This window comes from Oncorhynchus tshawytscha, linkage group LG07 (assembly GCF_018296145.1).
Source record: "Oncorhynchus tshawytscha isolate Ot180627B linkage group LG07, Otsh_v2.0, whole genome shotgun sequence".
Taxonomy (NCBI): Eukaryota; Metazoa; Chordata; class Actinopteri; order Salmoniformes; family Salmonidae; genus Oncorhynchus; species Oncorhynchus tshawytscha.
Genome location: NC_056435.1, coordinates 52877934 through 52899522, shown reverse-complemented (window position 1 = coordinate 52899522; position 21589 = coordinate 52877934). Strand labels below are relative to the sequence as shown.

The 21589-nt window shown below is 41.5% G+C and overlaps 1 protein-coding gene across 1 annotated transcript; it reads left to right on the top strand.

Annotated features, from left to right (window-relative positions):
* Nucleotides 1-12108: 12108 nt before the first annotated feature.
* Nucleotides 12109-20911, top strand: LOC112255513 (synaptoporin-like). Its single transcript, XM_024428496.2, has 5 exons — nt 12109-12333; nt 16607-16731; nt 17753-17951; nt 19539-19730; nt 20251-20911. Exons 1-5 carry the CDS (start codon nt 12310-12312, stop codon nt 20620-20622), a joined length of 912 nt encoding a protein of 303 aa, XP_024284264.1. The 5' UTR covers nt 12109-12309; the 3' UTR covers nt 20623-20911.
* The last annotated feature ends 678 nt before the right edge of the window (nt 20912-21589 follow it).

Below are 21589 nucleotides of genomic sequence, written 5' to 3'. Positions count from 1 at the left end.
TGTGGCTAGCAGCAATGGGTTATATTGGGAAAGTGAGACTGGCCTGGTTGGAATTTTCAAAGGGGCTTGGTGTGTGGATCACTTCCCCATACCCAGGGAGAGAGGGGAGAGGAGAGGGGAGAGGGGAGAGGGAGAAGGTAAGGGGAGAGGGGAGAGACACTCCCTGCTGCAGGATATAAATACCTAGAGAGAGGACTATATACAGACTGCTCCAGTGATCTACCCTGCCCATCTGATCCAATAGAGACAACTCAGATTGGGAACTCTGCAGGATACTTTTTAAAACTCTCCACTTGATATGAAAAGGAGAACGTGGAACGTTTCCTACAGTAGGACTAAACTGTGATATGAATGTCATAGTGATATGGCAACATGATCTCACAAACACATTTCAATACGGACACCTAAAATAGATAGGTTACTCATTGTTGTGATATCATTGACTTGGTGATGATTAGCCTGCCATGCACTCTGTGGCTTATTAGAAGTAGTAACTTTACCTGGCCCAGGTCCCACAGGAACGTAATGCAAACCAGTCCAGGGTCGTATTCATTAGTGCACACTGTAGAAAAATGCTTTGCCATGGAAAATGAAAACAATTATTCTTAATTGACAAGTTCAGATATTTCCTCCCTGTTTCAGCCCGTTTGCTCCCATTTTGTCCTAATGAACAGCCACAAAACCAACATGTGAGCAACTATGGGGCAAAACTTAGATTGGTGACAAAATGTAAACCATATTTAGACTCCAATGTTTATTGAAAACATAAATGCATTTGTGCAATGACCACTTGTTGTCTCTCAAATAAATCACTTTATTTGATGTTTAGGAATTTTTTCCATATTAGCATTGACATGAAATCAGTCAAAACACCTCAAAACAAAAACAAGATAAAACTGGCTGAAAAGAGCCATTACAATTCCCCACATGGCAGTTTCTTGTCATTGTTGCTAGCTATCTGGCCATTCAGAATCAAATCAAATTGTATTGGTCACATATATAATTAGCAGATGTTATTGCAGATGTAGTGAAATGCTTGAAATGCTTGAAATGCAACACATGGACTTCTGCCCCATTGAAGCATGCGCATTATTTTTGAGATGTCAGTTAATCTATCTATAATACTCATCAAAGGACATTGGTGGCACCTTTATTGTGGAGGACGAGCTTGTGGGAATGGCTGGAATGGAATAAGTGGAATGGTATCAAATGCTGTACTTCAAACACATGGGAACCATGTGTTTGAAGCCATTCCATGTACTCTGTACCAGCTATTATTATGGGCTGTCCTCTCCTCAGCAACCTCCTGTGCCACCCATACTCAGAAGAAGAAGAGGGTCAACTAAGCTGTGTAAAGGTTGCAAAAAATGGAGGCAAGTGGAAAGGGGAGAAGGTAAGGAACTTGTCTGTCTGCCCTGCATTAAAGACCAAAATTGGCTAAAGAAAAATTGTGATAAATAAAAAAGTATACCAGGACCAAGAAATTGACAGCTGCACCATACAGGTTACAAAATAATTGGGAGGAGATTTCAATGTACTTATTCCATGGCACATGATTTATGAACTGGTACACAAAACGTAGCCGGATTCAAAATGTAGAGTTTTTAAATATAAATTATAATATCAAATTCTTGCAACCAATAAAATGTTATATACACTGCTCAAAAAAATAAAGGGAACACTTAAACAACACAATGTAACTCCAAGTCAATCACACTTCTGTGAAATCAAACTGTCCACTAAGGAAGCAACACTGATTGACAATAAATTTCACATGCTGTTGTGCAAGTTGAATAGACAATAGGTGGAAATTATAGGCAATTAGCAAGACACCCCCAATAAAGGAGTGGTTCTGCAGGTGGGGACCACAGACCACTTCTCAGTTCCTATGCTTCCTGGCTGATGTTTGGTCACTTTTGAATGCTGGCGGTGCTTTCACTCTAGTGGTAGCATGAGACGGAGTCTACAACCCACACAAGTGGCTCAGGTAGTTCAGCTCATCCAGGATGGAACATCAATGCGAGCTGTGGCAAGAAGGTTTGCTGTGTCTGTAAGCGTAGTGTCCAGAACATGGAGGCGCTACCAGGAGACAGGCCAGTACATCAGGAGACGTGGAGGAGGCAGTAGGAGGGCAACAACCCAGCAACAGGACCGCTACCTCCGCCTTTGTGCAAGGAGGGGCACTGCCAGAGCCCTGCAAAATGACCTCCAGCAGGCCACAAATGTGCATGTGTCTGCTCAAACGGCCAGAAACAAACTCCATGAGGGTGGTATGAGGGCCCGATGTCCACAGGTGGGGGTTGTGCTTACAGCCCAACACCGTGCAGGACGTTTGGCATTTGCCAGAGAACACCAAGATTGGCAAATTCGCCACTGGCGCCCTGTGCTCTTCACAGATGAAAGCAGGTTCACACTGAGCACGTGACAGACGTGACAGAGTCTGGAGACGCCGTGGAGAACGTTCTGCTGCCTGCAACATCCTCCAGCATGACCGGTTTGGCGGTGGGTCAGTCATGGTGTGGGGTGGCATTTCTTTGGGGGCGGGGCGCACAGCCCTCCATGTGCTCGCCAGAGGTAGCCTGACTGCCATTAGTTACCGAGATGAGATCCTCAGACCCCTTGGGAGACCATATGCTGGTGCGGTTGGCCCTGGGTTCCTCCTAATGCTGGAGTGTGTCAGCAGTTCCTGCAAGAGGAAGATATTGATGCTATGGACTGGCCCGCCCGTTCCCCAGACCTGAATCCAGGTCCCAGATGTGTCCCAGATGCCACGTTGCCATGTCCCAGATGCCACGTTGCCAACGCCACGTTGCACCACAGACTGTCCAGGAGCACAGACTCATCAGGAGCATGCCCAGGCGTTGTATGGAGGTCATACAGGCACGTGGAGGCCACACACACTACTTAGCCTCATTTTGACTTGTTTTAAGGATATTACATCAAAGTTGGATCAGCATGTAGTGTGGTTTTCCACTTTAATTTTGAGTGTGACTCCAAATCCAGACCTCCATGGGTTGATAAATTTGATTTCCATTGATCATTTTTGTGTGATTTTGTTGTCAGCACATTCAACTATGTAAAGGAAAAAGTATTTAATAAGAATATTTCATTCATTCAGATCTAGGATGTGTTATTTTAGTGTTCCCTTTATTTTTTTGAGCAGTGTATATTGGAGATACAACCATCTCAGCTCTGCAGATTTTGCTGCGAAGAGACAGAATTAGTAGATTACTTGTTTTGGTACTGCCCATATGTAGATTGTTTTTGGTCGCAGGTTCACAATTTGAAAAATTGCGAAACTTACTCGGAGATAACTCTGCAAATAGCACTGCTGGGTGATTTGAAAAGTCATAGTCAATTGATCGATGATATAGTAATAGTTTGGGATGCTGGCCCTCTAGGCAGAGTTGCAAAGAAAAAGCCATATCTAAGACTGGCCAATAAAAATAAAAAACTAAGATGGGCAAAAGAACACAGACTCTGAACAAAGGAACTCTGCCTAGAAGGCCAGCATCCCGGAGTCGCCTCTTCACTGTTGATTTTATCACCCTGTTCCAGGAGAATGTTCCTGCAATTCTTCAGGATTGGTGGGTCATTGAGACTGGTGTTTTGTGGGTACTATTTAATGACAGTTGAGGACTTGTTGAGGACTTGTGAGGCGTCTGTTTCTCAAACTAGACACTCTAATGTACTTGCCCTGTTGCTCAGTTGTGCACCGGGGCCTCCCACTCCTCTTTGTATTTTGGTTAGAGCCAGTTTGCGCTGTTCTGTGAAGGGAGTAGTACACAGCATTGTATGAGATCTTCAGTTTCCTGGCAATTTCTCGCATGGAATAGCCTTAATTTCTCTGAAAAATAATAGACTGACAAGTTTCAGAAGAAAGGTCTTTGTTTCTAGCCATTTTGAGCCTGTAATTGAACCCACAAATGCTTATGCTCTAGATACTCAACTCGTCTAAAGAAGGCCAGGTTATTGCTTCTTTAATGAGCACAACAGTTTTCAGCTGTGCTAACATAATTGCAAAAGGGTTTTCTAATGATCAATTAGCCTTTTAAAATTATAAACTTGGATTAGCTAACACAACGTGCCGTCGGAACACAGGGGTGATGGTTGCTGATAATGTGTCTCTGTACACCTATGTAGATATTCCATAAAAAATCTGCCATTCCCAGTTACAATAGTAATTTAAAACATTAACAATGTCTACACTGTATTTCTTATCAATTTGATGATATTTTAATGAACAGAAAATGTGCTTTTCTTTCAAAAACATGGACATTTCTAAGTGACCCAAAACTTTTGAAAGGTAGTGTATATTTACAAAAATATATATATGAGGGATTGGAAATTATGCAGACAATTACATTGATAGAAGCCACAATCTATCTGCAATATTCCATCTGATCTACCCCCCCCACCCCCCCAGAAAAAAGATGTCTACAGGCTGCAGCCCAGTAGCGCCCCCAGCTCCAGACCAGACATCCCATAGACATGCTGTACATTGTGGAAGTGAGAGATTTTCTAGGTCTTATAGTAGATGTACAGTAATACCCATTGCTGTGAGTGAGGTATTGTGTTATAGGACCATCAGTACTGTATGAACATGTCCATGCTTTCCCAGCTGCCCGTGGATACCATGCATATCTCTGGCTATTGATGTGGTGAGGAAATCACAAGTTAAGCAGGTGATGATGTGTGGTCAAGAGAAGACAAGAAAGGTCTAAACTTTTTCAGATTCTGAAGCCTCAGCATCAGAAGTAGGCTATTGTGACCTGACCAGCAAAAACTCCATTGGCTATAATAAGGGCTTAGGGGCCAGAGTTATTCCTGTTCAGGTTACATGGCCACAGAAAAACTATTTGCCCTAAACATAACCCTAACCCTAGCTTCATGTCCACATGCCAGTTCAACCCTAATCCTAAAATGTACCCTAATCCTAACCCTTACCCTAGCTTCATGTCCACAGCCAGGTTCAACCCTAACCCTAGACTCAACTCGGTTTGGTTTGCATTTAATTGTGTGACTTGTTCTATTTCTGTACATTTGTGCAGCTATATATGTTGATGGGCCTGAGACTAGAAAAAAATGCTTTAGTTGAGAAGTAGACTTTGGTCTGAAGCCAAAAAGAAAGAAAATTCACATGAGCATCTCAATGCCTACTTCACCCATGCTCTACCAAGGTTTTCCAGCAAACAGCTTTGACCTACTACAGAAGCTATGTTGGTATATTGTACTTCAAACAACGCGTAGGCAAGTTGCCTAGGATTCAAACCTTCTCAAACAGCCTAATTCATACTCTCAGAGGAGGTGCTGCCACAATAATGTGATTTGTACTGCATACAAGGTAAGGTATTGGACTCTTCACACACCACACTAAGACATTAACCCATTCCACTACCATTTCAAGCTTTTTTATTATTATATGAAATCAAGCTTAGCTTATATACTTATAAGACCATCAGGCTTAATTTAGTAAGTAGTTTTGTCTTGTAGTAATGTGGTGCCTGCCTGTATTTCCTTAAATATTAATTTTAGCAATATATTTCAAAATATTTTCTGATATATTTTTGGGGTCAGTAGTTGCCCAACATAACAACAGATGGTGGAGTGTTAAAAGTAGTCACTCAAATAGAGTATGTCTGCATTCCTGATTTCTGTCACCGGCAGCTTACCTGTGTAAAATTGACATAAGCTCAGAACAACATGTATTATCAATTGCTGTGCTGATCAATGGCAGTTCATTGCCTCTGAATATGTAGTCCAAAGTTATGTTCGTATTTGTATTTCTTTTCGCAATGAAGATGGTGACGCTACAATTACACAGAGTTGTTCCACATTTTCTTACATTACAGCCTTATTCTAAAATTGATTAAACACTTTTTTTGTCATACATCTACCCACAGTACCCCATAATGACAAAGAAAAAACAGGTTTTTAGATTGTTTTTGCAAATTTATACAGAATTTAAAAAATGGTTGTGTGCTTATGGTTCTTATCTGCACCTTTGCCCCAGTCAAAGGTCCTGAGCGCTCTGGAGCAGGTTTTCACCAAGGATCTCTGTACTTTCCTCCATTCATCTTTCCCTCGATACTGACTAGTCTCCCAGTCCCTGCCGCTGAAAAACATCCCCACAGCATGTTGCTGCCAACACCATGCTTCACCATTGGGATGGTGCCAGGTTTCCTCCAGATGTGACACTTGATATTCAGGCCAAAGTGTTCAATTTTGGTTTTATCAGACCAGAGAATCTTGTTTTTCAAGGTCTGACAGGCTCCAAGTAGGCTGTCATGTGCCTTTTACTGAGAAGTGGTAGAGATGGTTGTCTTTCTGGAAGGTTCTCCCATCTCAACAGAGGAACTCTGGAGCTCTGTCAGAGTGACTATCGGGTTCCTGGTCACCTCCCTGACCAAAGGCCCTTCTCCCCCAATTGCTCAGTTTGGTCGGGCGACAAGCTCTAGGAAGAGTCTTGGTGGTTCCAAACATCTTCCATTGAAGAATGATGGAGGCCACTGTGTTCTTGGGGACCTTCAATGCTGAAGACATTTTTTGGTACCCTTCCCAGATCTATGCCTCGACACAATCATGTCTTCAATTCCTTTGACATCATGGCTTGGTTTTTGCTCTGACATGCACTGTCAACTGTGGGACCTTGTATAGACAGGTGTGTGCCTTTCCAAATCATATCCAATTAATTGAATTTACCACAGGTGGACTCCAATCAAGTTGTGGAAACATCTCAAGGATGATCAATGGAAACAGGATGCATCTAAGATCAATTTCTCAATTTCTATTAGCAAAGGGTCTGAATACTTATGTAAATAAGGTTTTTCTGTTTTTATTTTTAACAGATTTGCAAAAATTTCCCAAAACCTGCATTTGCTTTGTCGTTATGGGATGTTTTGTGTAGATTGTTGAGTTTTTTAAATTTTGATTTAATCCAGTTTAGAGTAAGGCTGTAACGTAACAAAATGTGGAAAAAGTCAAGGGGTCCAAATACTTTCCGAATGCACTGAATGTTGGTAACCAGTCTATAATAGCAATAAAGCATCTCAGGTTTTGTGATATATGGCCAATATACCACAGCTAAGGGCTGTATCCAGTCATGCCTTAGGTAAGAACAGCCATTAGCCACACCCCCTTTGGCCTTATTGCTTGAATATAATATAATGCAACAGTAAATTAAAAAACCGGACATTCTACAGTGTGATTTTATGGACAGTAGCATTCACTGACTGCACACAAAATGTTAACATCAGACTGAAGTCCATTCACAGACTAATCTCATTGATTTTCCACATCTGATCAATGCAGCAGCCTAATCAGACACCAACTAACCATCACTAGTCACCATAGTGTCCAAGGTTATAGGTTCACTGATGATGACAACAACAATCAGAAGCTGAGGAGCAACTATATACCATTTTAAGTACTGTTCCTAGAAATGTTGCATCTAAGAGGCACTATATTTATTTAGAAACTGCATTGTTCCATTTGTAGGAATGTGAACTTGAGATTGTTGTTTCAAAACTGTAGAGAAACTACAGATGGTGGTTGGAATGTGTAATTGTGTCTGACCTGTGCTTCATGTTATGTCCAACTGTAATTCAAAGTCTCTTCACCAAATAAATATCACATATCTTTTCCACAATTACTCAGTAATGACTGAGTAAGTTAAATCAGTGGAGAGGAGGGTAGGGTTTTTCTTCCATTAAAAGTTAAGATTGTACAAAGAGTGTCTTTGAGTTAACATTTCGGACCTCTCCAGACTCTGGGTTACTATGGCAACTCGAGAGCTTTCTTTTCAGGAACCGGCTCATCTCTGACTGTGATCAAGTACTGAATGTCATCTTTTCATCACATCTCAAACATTAATATACCACCTGGTGTATAGAGAGACTGGATTAACTACAGTTAATGAGAACATTGCCATGGTGTGGGATTACATGAAAGTTCAGCTATATAATGGTAGGATGACTTTGGAAATAAGAGTTGCACCCTGTCATCTTGTCATGTATGTTTTATTTAGGAACCTAAAATAAAATATTATACAATTCAGCTTATTGATATTGCATTTAAGGGTTATGTAGAGCTCAAAGTAATGGAACAATGCAATAATTGCCAGGTGGGCTTCAGAGGAAGTAGAGACCAGGGCTCATTTGTTGTCTACTAATTACACTTATCATGATGTTGGACCGCCCATATGACCAATAAAAATACTTTAAAAAGGACTTGATGTTAAACTGGGTCATAGTAAAAAGGGTAGTGGGTGTGTCATATAGTCCACTATCAAGGTTCTAATGGGATTATAGAACTAGATAGAGATAGAGACACAGTATGTATGTATGTTTGTATTTATGTATGCATCTCTATCTCTATGATACTAGAGACAAGATTCAAGGACTCCAACCCAAGGAAACCTAGTATTGTCCACTATCAGGTTTATTAAGGAGGTACTACACTTAGAGATACAAAAATATTTTACAGATAATATGCATCTATCACTTTGATACCAGAAACACACATTCAATTCAAGGACTCCAACCCTTGATATTCTCCACAAGGCTTCTCTCCCTCTGTGCTGAGAGTCAGCCCCTGCCAGACACTGTCATCTATTATCTATTGTCATCTATTATCTGGGTCCAAGCATCTGAGAGCCTTTCATCTTTACTTTACATCTCCCCACTTGTTTATCTCTGGACTGGAGTTAGATACTTACCAGTTTAAATAAGCTTTTATCTGGTTCCCTGTCATAGAGTTGTACATGTTTCACCACCATGGACAGCTCCCCAACTCTCTATACCTTCAACAGGGTAATAGTGATGATCAGTGTGGCTGTACAACTGTAAGCAGTTCAGGTGTTATCCTATGGTTCACTGCATCCATATTATCTTACTACCTTGTTGATTTTTTACTTTGAGAAAATAAGTATGAAAGGAAATAATAGGCACTGAAAGCTTTAGCTTTGTAATTGGTTTATGTTAAATATTTGGTAAGTGTGTTTATGGGAAATGAAAAAGATTATTAGAATTCTGTGTTGCGTAATACAATGTCGGTATCTGCACATTACATTTGAGTAATTTAGCATACGCTCTTGTCCAGTGTGACTTACAATTAGTGCATTTATCTTAAGATAGACATTTAGGTAAGACAAAATACAACATCACAATTGTATCAGATATATTTCCCCTTAACAAAGTATTTATCAGCAAAGTCAGTGCTAATAGGAAAAGACAAGTGGCTTTTTTAAATGTATTTTCTTTAAATCTAAAACACAAATTAGCTTTCATCAGGATCGTGATTAAGTAAAACATTGTAAAGTTGGACCTGTAGCTGAGCAGGTTGAGAGATTCGTCCACATCACCAACGAACTGTCATGGTCCAAACACACCAAGAGAGTCGTGAAGAGGGCACGACAACGTCTATACAGGAGATTGAAAAAATTTGGCATATGTCCTCAGATCCTCAAATAGTTCTACAGCTGCACCATCAAGAGCATGGTTTGGCAACTGCTCGGCCTCTGACCGCAAGGCACTACAGAGGGTAGTGGGTACGGCCCAGTACATCACTTGAGCCAAGCTTCCTGTCATCCAAGACCTCGGCAAGTGGTACCGGAGCGCTCATTCTAGGTCCAAAAGGCTTCTTAACAGCTTCTACCCCCAAGCCATAAGACTCCTGAACAGCTACCCCCCCCATTTTAACACTGTTACTACTCTCTGTTTATTATCTATAAATAGTCACTTTACCTCTACCTACATGTACATATTACCTCAATTACCTCGACTAACCTGTGCCCGTGCACATTGACTCTGTACTGGTACACACTGTATATACAGTTGAAGTCGGAAGTTTACGTACACCTTAGCCAAATACATTTAAACTCAGTTTTTCACAATTCCTGACATTTAATCCTAGTAAAAATACCTGTCGTAGGTCAGTTAGGATCACCACTTTATTTTAAGAATATGAAATGTCAGAACAATAATAGAGAGAATGATTTATTTCAGTTTTTATTTCTTTCATCGCATTCCCAGTGGGTCAGAAGTTTGCATACACTCAATTAGTATTTGGTAGCATTGCCTTGTTTAACTTGGGTCAAAAGTTTCAGACAGCATTCCACAAGCTTCCCACAATAAGTTGGGTGAATTTTGGCCCATTCCTCCTGACAGAGCTGGTGTAACTGAGTCAGGTTTGTAGGCCTCCTTGCTCGCACATGCTTTTTCAGTTCTGCCTACACATTGAGGTCAGGGCTTTGTGATGGCTTTGTGTTGACTTTGTTGTCCTTAAGCCATTTTGCCACAACTTTGGAAGTATGCTTGGGGTCATTGTCCATTTGGAGACCCATTTGCGACCAAGCTTTAACTTCCTGACTGATGTCCTGAGATGTTGCATCAATATATCCACATAATTTTAATCCCTCATGATGCCATCTATTTTGAGAATTGCACCAGTCCCACCTGCAGCAAAGCACCCACACAACATGAAACTGCCACCCCCGTGCTTCATGGTTGGGATGGTGTTTTTTGGCTTGCAAGCCTCCCCCTTCTTCCTCAAAACGTAACGATGGTCATTATGGCCAAACAGTTCTATTTTTGTTTCATCAGACCAGAGGACATTTTTCAAAAAAGTATGATCTTTGTCCCCATGTGTAGTTGCAAACTGTAGTCTGGCTTTTTTTATGTCGGTTTTGGAGCAGTGGCTTCTTCCTTGCTGAGCAGTCTTTCAGGTTATGTCGATATAGGGCTTGTTTAACTGTGGAAATAGATACTTTTGTACCTGTTTCCTCCAGCATCTTCACAAGGTCCTTTGCTGTTGTTCTGCGATTGATTTGCACTTTTCGCACCAAAGTATGTTAATCTCTAGGAGACAGAACGCATCTCCTTCCTGAGCGGTATGACAGGCTGCGTGTTGGTGTTTATACTTGCGTACTATTGTTTGTACAGATGAACGTTGTACCTTCAGGCATTTGGAAATTGCTCCCAAGGATAAACCAGACTTGTGGAGGTTCTACAATGTATTTTCTGAGGTCTTGGCTGATTTATTTTCATTTTCCCATGATGTCAAGCAAATAGGCACTGAGTTTGAAGGTCGGCCTTGATATACATCCACAGGTAGACGTCCAATTGACTCAAATTATGTCATTTAGCCTACCAGAAGCTTCTAAAGCCATGACGTCATTTTACAATCTGTTTGAAGGCACAGTCAACTTAGTGTATGTAAACTTCTGACCCACTGGAATTGTGATACAGTGAATTATAAGTGAAATAATCTGTCTGTAAACAATTTTTGGAAAAATGACTTGTGTCATGCACGAAGTAGATGTCCTAACCAAATTGCCAAAACTATAGTTTGTTAACAAGAAATTTGTGGAGTGGTTGAAAAACAAGTTTAAATGACTCCATCCTAGGTGTATGTAAACTTCCGACTTCAACTGTAGCCTTACTGTTATTTTATTGCTGCTCTTGAACTATAAAAAAATATGTATATTTATTGTTTACTTCATATTTTTTTAGTAAATACTTTCTTAATGAACAATTATTTTTTCTTATAACTGCATTGTTGGTTAAGGGCTTTCACTTCAAGGGAATACACCTGTTGTATTCGGCGCATGACAAATAACATTTGATTTGACTTTGATTTGATTACCCAGTGGAAATTATGTCTGAAGAATCTTGTCATAGACACGCACTGTGTGTGTGGTGCATGGTAAACTATCTGTCTCTGTCTCTCTGGGGAATCTATCGGTGGAGAACTGCTAGGTGAATCCTCATAGTTCTGTTTATCTGTTCTCTCCCGGAGTGTCTGGTACTGTAGGTAGGTCTGTCCTCAAAGAGAGGAGCAGAGCCACACAGTCTGCACTACAGTACATCCTTTTCCTATACCCTACTCCCTAAAGCCAACCCCAACCCCAGATAGTTCCCTTTGCTCTCTCCTCTCCTCCCTTCAGATATCTTGCCCCCCCCCTTCAGGCAACCTCCGCACTCTGTACTCTCTCTCTCTCTCTGTCTCTCTCTCTGTCTCGCTCTCTGTCTCTTTCATTCTCCCTGTCTCGCTCTCTCTGTCTCGCTCTCTCTACCTCTCTCTCTGCTCTCAGTCCTTGAATCATCTACATTAGTGACAGTGCATTAGCATGAGCTCTCTCTCTCTCTCTCTCTCTGTCTGTCTCTGCTCTCTGTCTCTCTCTTTGTCTCTCTCTCCCCCTCTCTCTGCTCTCTGTCTTTGAATCATCTATATTAGTGACAGTGCATTAGTATGAGGAGAAAGCTGCTAACACCCTTTTGTGGAGTAGAACTTGTTCACTGTGCTTTTTAAATGTGTATGGTCATATTTGCTCCGGTAAGTAGTTGTTTCTTTCATATTTGGACTGTAGGTAAGTACATTCCTCGTTAAACCAGCATTATAATTATTTAGTTATGAAACAGGTGTTCTATAGGCTATTGTATGTGATACATGTGTTTTTAAAATACTTTATTTTTCAATTTGGTTTGTAAGGAATATTATTTATGTTTGATGGGTCAATTTTATCAACTGTTTTTCCCAGGGCAGTCCTTTGGGATGTGTGTGTGTGTGTGTGTGTGTGTGTGTGTGTGTGTGTGTGTGTGTGTGTGTGTGTGTGTGTGTGTGTGTGTGTGTGTGTGTGTGTGTGTGTGTTTGTGCGTGCATGTATGCATGCATGCGTATGCCTGTGTGTTTGTGTGTGTGTGTGTGGCATGTACAGTATTCCAACAGGTTCAGTCACTCTCTAACCCACAGTAGGTGGCTCACTGTTTGCAGTCAGCCCATTTCTAAATTATTCAGTTGTTTCCATAATGCTGTTCTCAAGAAAATCAATCCCAAACCTTGATCATCAGTCTGCTTAATAGATATGGTGCCGAGATTAGCTTTCCTCTACCACCTCTCTCTCTCTCTCTCTCTCTCTCTCTCTCTTTCTCCCTCTCTTTCTCTCTCTCTTTCTCCCTCTCTTTCTCTCTCTCTTTCTTCCTCACTCCTCTCGCTCACACTCCCCTTTCTCTCTTCTCTCGCTGTGTCTCTTTCTCCCCCTCTCTCTCTCTTTCTGTTCGTCTTTTAACACTGAACCCAAAAAGCCTTTGTATTTAGATGATACTTTGTTAACAGCTGTGTTTTAGTCTAGAATTTAATGGTATAATAATGATTATAGAAGTTATAATGTGTCATTAATGATTGTAACCATTTAGAATGCATCCTTTTACCATTTGAATATGAATGAGTGAATTAACAGGATGTTTGCAGACAACAGACGTATTCATCATTTATTTTGTAAATACATCTAATCAATGACTTTTAATTATAATTATAGCCACACACACTTAATTAGATGTGGTCTTAAACACTTTGGATCTGATCAGGTGACACAACAACTGTCTGGCTGTATGTATACCTTTTAGAAACAATCTGAGAGAAACAATCTCTCTCTCTCTCTCCCTCTCTCTCTCTCTCTCTCTCGCTCTCTCTCTCTCTCTCACTCTCTCTCTGTCCCAGTCCCTGTCTGTCTCTATCTACATATACAGTATTTCAGGATGTTGTGTATCCCCATAATTAGAATTCATGTAAACATTAGAGTTTTGAAAACATAGCTTGTTCCAAAAAAGTAATGTCTTGGAACAATTTACCCTGGGTATGGGGTAAATTGAGCGGCAGGACAGGGTAAGTTAAGCCGCCTAGACATTTCTGTACTGAATTAAATATTACCACTACCTTTTTAAACCATGTCTATTTCCCAAATATAATTCAACACAATCACTTTTTTGTCTTTTAATCATTTTAAGTAGGATTAAAAGCCCATTCATAGCCCATTCTGATTTGCTTCTAACAGTACCAAAAATTGAAACAGGTCATGGTAGAAATAGTTTTAGTTACTTAGCACCGTGGTCCTGGAATTCTCTCCTGAACATTTTAAAATGTGATGATCTAGTTTCGTTGGTGGAGTTTAAACATTTGATCGATGTATATATCATAGAAAAGTGATTGTTTTTAGGCCAGCTGTTTGTAGTCAAGATGTTTGTGTTTTTAACGTAAAATGTTTGTTGTTGTAATGCTCGTCTGTGGTGGAAGAAGGGGAGGATCAATGTGCAGCGTAGTAAGTGTCCATATTGATCATTTTTTTTCATGAACACAAAAACAAAATAACGAGAACGAACGAAACGAAACAGTCCTGTACGGTGAATACACAAAACAGATAACCGTCACCCACAAATCAAGGCTGAAAACAGGCTGCCTAAGAATGGTTCTCTATCAGGGACAACGATTGACAGCTGCCTCTGATTGAGAACCATACCAGGCCAAACACAGAAATACCAACTCATAGAAAAACAAACATAGACAACCCACCCAACTCACGCCCTGACCATACTAAAACAAAGACATAACAAAAGAACTAAGTACTCCCCCCTAAAGGTGCGGACTCCGGCCGCAAAACCCGATTCTATAGGGGAGGGTCTGGGTCGGTGTCTGTCCGCGGTGGCGGCTCTGGTGCGGGACGTGGACCCCACTCCACCATAGTCTTTGCCCGCCTCTTTACCCGCCTCCGTGGCCTCTTTAGAGCGGCGAACCTCGCCGCCGACCTCGGACTGGGGACCCTTGCAACGGGTCCCGAATGGACGGGAGACTCCGGCAGCTCCGGAGTGAAGGCCGATTCCAGCAGCTCCTGAATGACCGGCGGCTCCGGCAGCTCCTGACTGGCGGGCGGCTCTGGCAGCTCAGGACAGATGGGCGAATTCTGGCAGCTCAGGACAGACGGGCGACTCTGGCAGCTCAGGACAGACGTGCGACTCCGGCAGCTCAGGACAGACGGGCGACTTTGGCAGCTCAGGACAGACGGGTGACTCTGGCAGCTCAGGACAGACGGGAGACTCTGGCAGCTCAGGACAGACGGGAGCACCTGTAGGGAGGAGACGAAGAGACAGCCTGGTGCTGGGGGCTGCCACCGGAGGGCTGGTGTGTGCCACTGGATAGACCGGACCGTGGAGGCGCACTGGAGGTCTTGAGCACCGAGCCTGCACAACTCTACCTGGCTGGATACTCCCCGTAGCCAGGCCAGTGCGGCAAGGTGGAATAGACCGCACTGGGCTGTGCTGGCGAACCGGGGACGCCATGCGTAGGGCTGGTGCCATGTACCCCAGGCCCGAGGAGACACACTGGAGACCAGATGCGCTGAGCCGGCTTCATGGCACCTGGTTCGATGCCCGATCTAGCCCGGCCGATACGAGGAGCTGCTATGTAACGCACCGGGCTATGCCGGCGCACCGGGGACACCGTGCGCCTCACGGCATAACATGGTGCCTGCCCGGTCCACCTCTCTCCACGGTAAGCACGGGGAGTTGGCTCAGGTCTCCTCAAGGTTGAAAACAGGCTGCCTAACGATTGACAGCTGCCTCTGATTGAGAGCCATACGAGGCCAAACACAGAAATACCAACTCATAGAAAAACAAACATAGACAACCCACCCAACTCACGACCTGATCATACTAAAACAAAGACATAACAAAAGAACTAAGGTCAGAACGTGACAGTTGTACGTACTGTGTGTGTGTTTATAGTTTTGTTTAATGTTGTGTTAGTTTATGTAAGTTGTTTTGTCTGAAATGTTGTTCCCTCTGCTGCTATAGGACCAGGTCTCTCTTGGAAAAGAGCTATTATTATCTCAATGAGAAAAAACCTGTATAAATAAAGGTAAAATAAAAATAATAAAAAATACACATAAAAGTATATTATAACACAGGGTTAAAATTAAAACAAACACTTTGTAACACAGTCCCTGTTGTTGCCTCATATCCCAGCGATAATGTTTTGCATTACGCCTGGGAATAAAACACTTCAATTTGCTCAACTGACCCCAAGGCAAACATTTTCACTATATTAGCCCACACAGCTACAAGGCTGCACTTTCATGCTAGGTGTAGGACCTCCTATTGAAGCTTATAGAGACCCCAACTGATGTAGAACAATCTTACAATTATTTACTTTGGCTTAAGTACAACTATCATGAAACATCTAATACAATACATTTATTTCTTTTGTTGAAAATCAGTTTTTTGGACCTAATTGCCTACCACTTTTTCCATGTAGTTTCCACTCACATGACCTCTTCCTAAATATTTGGTCAAACAATTAATTTTTTATATGGTTTCCTTGAAACAAGGCTGGCTCAACTTACCCTTTTGGCTCAATTTACCACACTCTCCACTACTGGCAAGAGCAGTTTGTTTTTGATTTTAGGATCCATCAACAGTCCCATGGTCATTCCACCATATATCCACACCATATATCCACACCAGATATCATATATTATAGACATGATAACTTTCCCAAAGGCAGCATCTGTCAGGGTGTTGATATAGACGCTGCTTTGGGGCTCATTAGGTCCAGCTGTTGCTCTAGCAGTTTTGTAAAGGACCAGACACGAAAGGAGGGACCAGGAGCAACTATCAACTGCATTCCAAAGGCTCCCTATTCCCTGTGTAGTGCACTACTTTTTACTTTGGGTGAAAATTAGCTAGCCAACTATATAGGGAATAGGGTATCATTTGGAACACAGTCGATGTCTAGCATGCTCAATGAGTAGGAGTTTAATAATATATTTATTTTCCAGATCTTTGCCGTCTGTGCATTTGCAACATGTGGTGGGTACTCTGGTCACCTGCGGGTTAGAGTGGAATGTCTGGACAAGAGCCAGAGCAACCTTAGCATCACAGTAAACTTTGCCTATCCCTTCAGGTAATACATGCTGTTATTTGCAACAATTTGCAAACTGGAGCAAAATGATCATGTCATTGTCACATGTCACATGCATGGGTATATCACGTTGAGACACAAGTAACATTATCCAGATAAACACTCCACAACACTTCACTAAGTAACTCTGTATTGTAATCTACTGTGCATGTGGGGATATAGCCTTGGTGAGACAATGACATTGTTGTCCATCTGTAAATGTGTTTTGACAGATAGGGTGGAGGTGTGGAGGCAGAGTTTGATTTTCCATCAATAAAAAAAATAAATCTGATTGAAAGATGATGGAATATGGAGCTGTAGCTGTCAGACAGACAATTGTGTCGGAGTCTGTGTCTGATCCCCAGAAATCATTCATTTGTTTCCACAATCGGTATCTCACATGTATCTACTTGCACCCTTGAAGACCTTAAACCTTTCAGCTCAGGTTTAGAGTAATGTGAAAAGACTCTTGATGATCAGGGGAGAGATTCATAATTGAGACTCCTGAGCATCATACAGTGATTCTAAGGAATACATATACCTCTCTCTCTCTCTCTCTCTCTCTCTCTCTCTCGTCTCTCATCTCTCGTCTCTCGTCTCTCTGTCTCTCGTCTCTCCTCTCTGTCTCTCTGAAGATCGCAGGTTCATTCAGATCAGTGGGAGGAACTTATTTCACTCAGTTTAACAATCGCTACCTTTAAAGCATGTCAGATTCCATTCGTAATGGAAGGGTTCCTTACCAAGACAGACTTTTGTTCTTTAAAATAGATTGTTTTTTTGTATGTTTTTTTTTAAAGAAGCAAGAAGCAGCAGGGTCTATCTCTACTTTCTGTAAATTATTGTGTGTTCAAACACTCTGCGCATACCTTACTTTTGCCTGGACATACCCTAACATTATGCAGGACTTTGTTATTTTATAGGTCAGATAGCATAACTGCAGGTCTCTCTTGTAAACACACTCTTCTCGCACTTCTCAATAAAAGGCTCTAACTGTGACCATGTCCTTGTTCCTGTCATCTGATAGGTTACAGCAGGTCCATTTCCAGCCCACGCTGTGTGAGAGGAACAGACAGGAGAACATCTTCCTAGTCGGAGACTATTCCTCCTCAGCTCAGTTTTTTGTGACCGTGGCTGTCTTTGCCTTCTTCTATTCCCTGATGGCCACCGTAGTGTACATCTACTACCAGAACAAGTATCGCGAGGGTAACAGAGGACCGTTGGTGGTGAGTTGATTTGTGTAATGTATGTATCTATTAATTGAGATACATTGAATTAAATAATTGACAAGGCAGCGGTAGCTTAACATATAGAGAAATGTGTTTCACAAGATTATTACCTGAAAGGTGTGGTATATTGTGGCATTTTATCAATTGCAGTTAGCTTTCGTTGTTGTTACTCCTGCTAATGACATACCCAAATCTAACTGCCTGTAGCTCAGGACCTGAAGCAAGGATATGCATATTCTTGATACTGTCACGTGTACGCCCTCGCTGGCCTCTTGGTCACCAGGCTGCTCGTTATGGTGCACACCTGTCACCAGCGTTATGCGCATCTGTGCATAATGGCACTCACCTGGACTCCATCACCTCCTTGATTACCTGCCCTTTATATGTCACTCCCTTTGGTTTCTTCCTTGGTCATCATTGTTTATGTATCATGTTGGTGCGTTCTTCATGTTTCTTGTTTTGTTTGTTTATTTATGAAATGTATTCACTCCCTGAACTTGCTTCCCGACTCTCAGCGTACATCGTTACAGAATGACAACTCAACAAAGGGAAGCATCAGGGAGTGTTTTTTTGTGTGTGTTGGAGGTGATGTCGGGTCCGGGTGTTGGAGCCAGAGCTACCTGGGAGGCCTCAGCGGGTTTGTAGGCTCCAATGCCTCAGCTGGGTGAACAGGTTTCCTGTTTCTTGTTGCGTTAATTTATTTGATTTATTTATTCATTCTCTTATTCCCTTAACTTGCTTCCCGACGATCAGCGTACATCGTTACATATACCATTTGAAAGGAAACACTTTGAAGTTTGTAGAAATGTATTTTATTAATTTGTATTTTATTTCACCTTTATTTAACCAGGTAGGCTAGTTGAGAACAAGCTCTCATTTGCAACTGCAACCTGGCCAAGATAAAGCATAGCAATTCGACACATACAACAACACAGAGTTACACATGGAATAAACGAAACATACAGTCAATAATACAGTAATGTGAAATGTGAAATGAATGTAGGAGAATATAACACATTAGATCTGGTAAAAGATAATACAAAGAAAAATCATGCATTTTTTGTACCATTGTCTTTAAAATGCAAGAGAAATGCGATAATGTATTATTCCAGCCCAGGCACAATTTAGATTTTGGCCACTAGATGGAAGCAGTGTATGTACAACGTTTTAGACTGATCCAATGAGCCATTGCATTTCTGTTCAAAGTTTTGTATGAAGACTGCCCAAATGTGCCTAATTGGTTTATTAAAAGCTTTTCAAGTTCATAACTGTGCAATCTCCTCAAACAATAACATGGTATTCTTTCACTGTACTAGCTGTAATTTGAACAGTGCAGTTAAATTAACAATAATTTAATATTTCTGTCAATACCAGATATGTCTATGTTTTGGTACATTTTCTTGTTACTTACAACCTCACGCTAAATGCATTAGCCAACATTAGCAACCATCCCTAGGGGGACCCACCAATCCTGTAGAGGTTAAACCTCATTTATAACATCACCCTATCATGTTTTTCATTTCTCAACTCTCACGATCGAATTGAACCTGATAATAACCTTCTCCATTTCTCCCTGCTAAATAGGACTTTGTAGTGACCGTGCTGTTCGCCTTCATGTGGTTGGTGAGTTCCTGTGCTTGGGCCAAATCTCTGTCTGATGTAAAGTCAGCCACTGATCCCACCCAGGTCCTCCTGCTCATCTCTGCCTGCAGATACCCGGCCAACCGGTGTTCAGCTTCCCACCACCCAGTCTGGTCTGAGCTCAACACGTCTGTGGTGAGTCATTGGTGACATCCATAATGGCACCCTATTTTCCATAAAGTGCACTACCTTTGACCAGACCACTAGTCAAAAGCCCTAGTCAAAAGTAGTGCACTATATAGGGAATATGGTGCAATTTGGGACATAACCCTTAAGCATGAAACACCAATGCTGATCAATGTCAGCTCCACTGTCTTCAGACAGGTGGTGTTAACTCCTACGCAATGCTCGTCCTTCAAACGATTGTTGACGATGATGTTTTAAATTATGTGCACAGCAACAAAAATTCTTAGCAACCATTTGTTTTATGTCAATAACATTATCTGATTCTGAATCTGACAGTTTGATGTTTAGACCCAAACTCTAAATGCATTTAAGACCAAAAAGCTCATTTTTGTTTTCATACATTTTTACCATATACACAATTTTGACTTTGCAGCTGGGCTATCTAAGGCAAAATCTGTCTCAGTTTTGACTCCAGGACAAGAAACGTCAACATGCACTCTAAATATCCTTGTTCTGTACATTTATACAGGTTTTTGGTTTTGTAAACTTTATCCTCTGGACCGGCAACATCTGGTTTGTCTTCAAAGAGACAGGCTGGTACAAGACTGGCCAGAGGTACCCAATGAGAAGGAGACGGGCCAATGGGATGAGCCAACGGCTCTACAGCCAAAGCAGTTTCGACCAATCAGGGGACAGCTTCTATCAACATCCATACAGGCAGGCTAGTTTTGATCAATCACGGGAGAGCTTTGGCCAGCAGCACTACAGCCAAGGTAGCTTCAACCAGTCAATAGGGAGCTTTCGCTTGCCACAGACCCGTCTAGGACAGCCAATCATCATTAGTCAGGGAGATGTCACATCTAAAGGGCTTAATCCCATCATATTTGTCAATGATATTTAGATCACATTTCATATATATTTTCCCCTCATCTACTCAAACTTAACTAGATCTGAAAATACTTTTGCATATTGATACCTGACCATAAGCAGGGTTGGGTATGTTACTGTCTAAGTGAAATACGTTGCAGTTACTAGTTATCTGTCTTAAAATTGTAATCAGTAACATTACTTTTGGATTGCCCAAATTCAGTAACGTAATCTGATTACCTTCAGTTACTTTTGGATTACTCTGCCATTAAGAGGCATTTGGAGAAAACAAAAAGGATCCATCAAACGCATTTGGTGTGTCATCATAGGGGTCTCTGACTTGTGGTCAGACTCGCTCAGGTGGAACAAACTTAAGTGAATGTTATTGAGAAACAGAAAGGTGTCATAATGTATTTTCTTCTCAAACATCCTTTCTGAATTTAAAAGTAGCCTAAAGCAAAAAGTAATCATCTATTTTTTCAAAAGTATCTCATACCTGATTACAATATTTTTGCTGGTAACATAACTGATTGCAGTTACAGTTTTTGTGATCAGATTACATGTAGCTGATTACATTTGACCATGAGGTATAGGTCACCACTCCCATGTAGATTTCCAGATATAAAGTTTGCGAGGGCACGTGGATGAAGTTGTAATATCTACAGGGGTGGACTGTAAGAGAGAAAGATGACAAGAAGAAGGCATACTGAAGGGGAAGGAAGGATTTAGCAAGTTAGTTTTTAAGACGACATCGGAGTAGACTGGAAAATGTATCAGAAATGGAAATAAAGTGAGAGAAGACTGTGTGAATAGTGTGAATGTGAGTGGTTTGGCTCAGCTCACATTCATGTACATTACTGTACAACCTTGAGCAAGGTACTTAACCCTAGTTCCTCTGGATAAGAGTGTCTGTAAAACGATTGATATTTTTAATGACAAATTGTTTCATGCTTCAGTAAGTTTGTGCTGTTGAATTGAAAACTGTGGACATACGTTTGTGA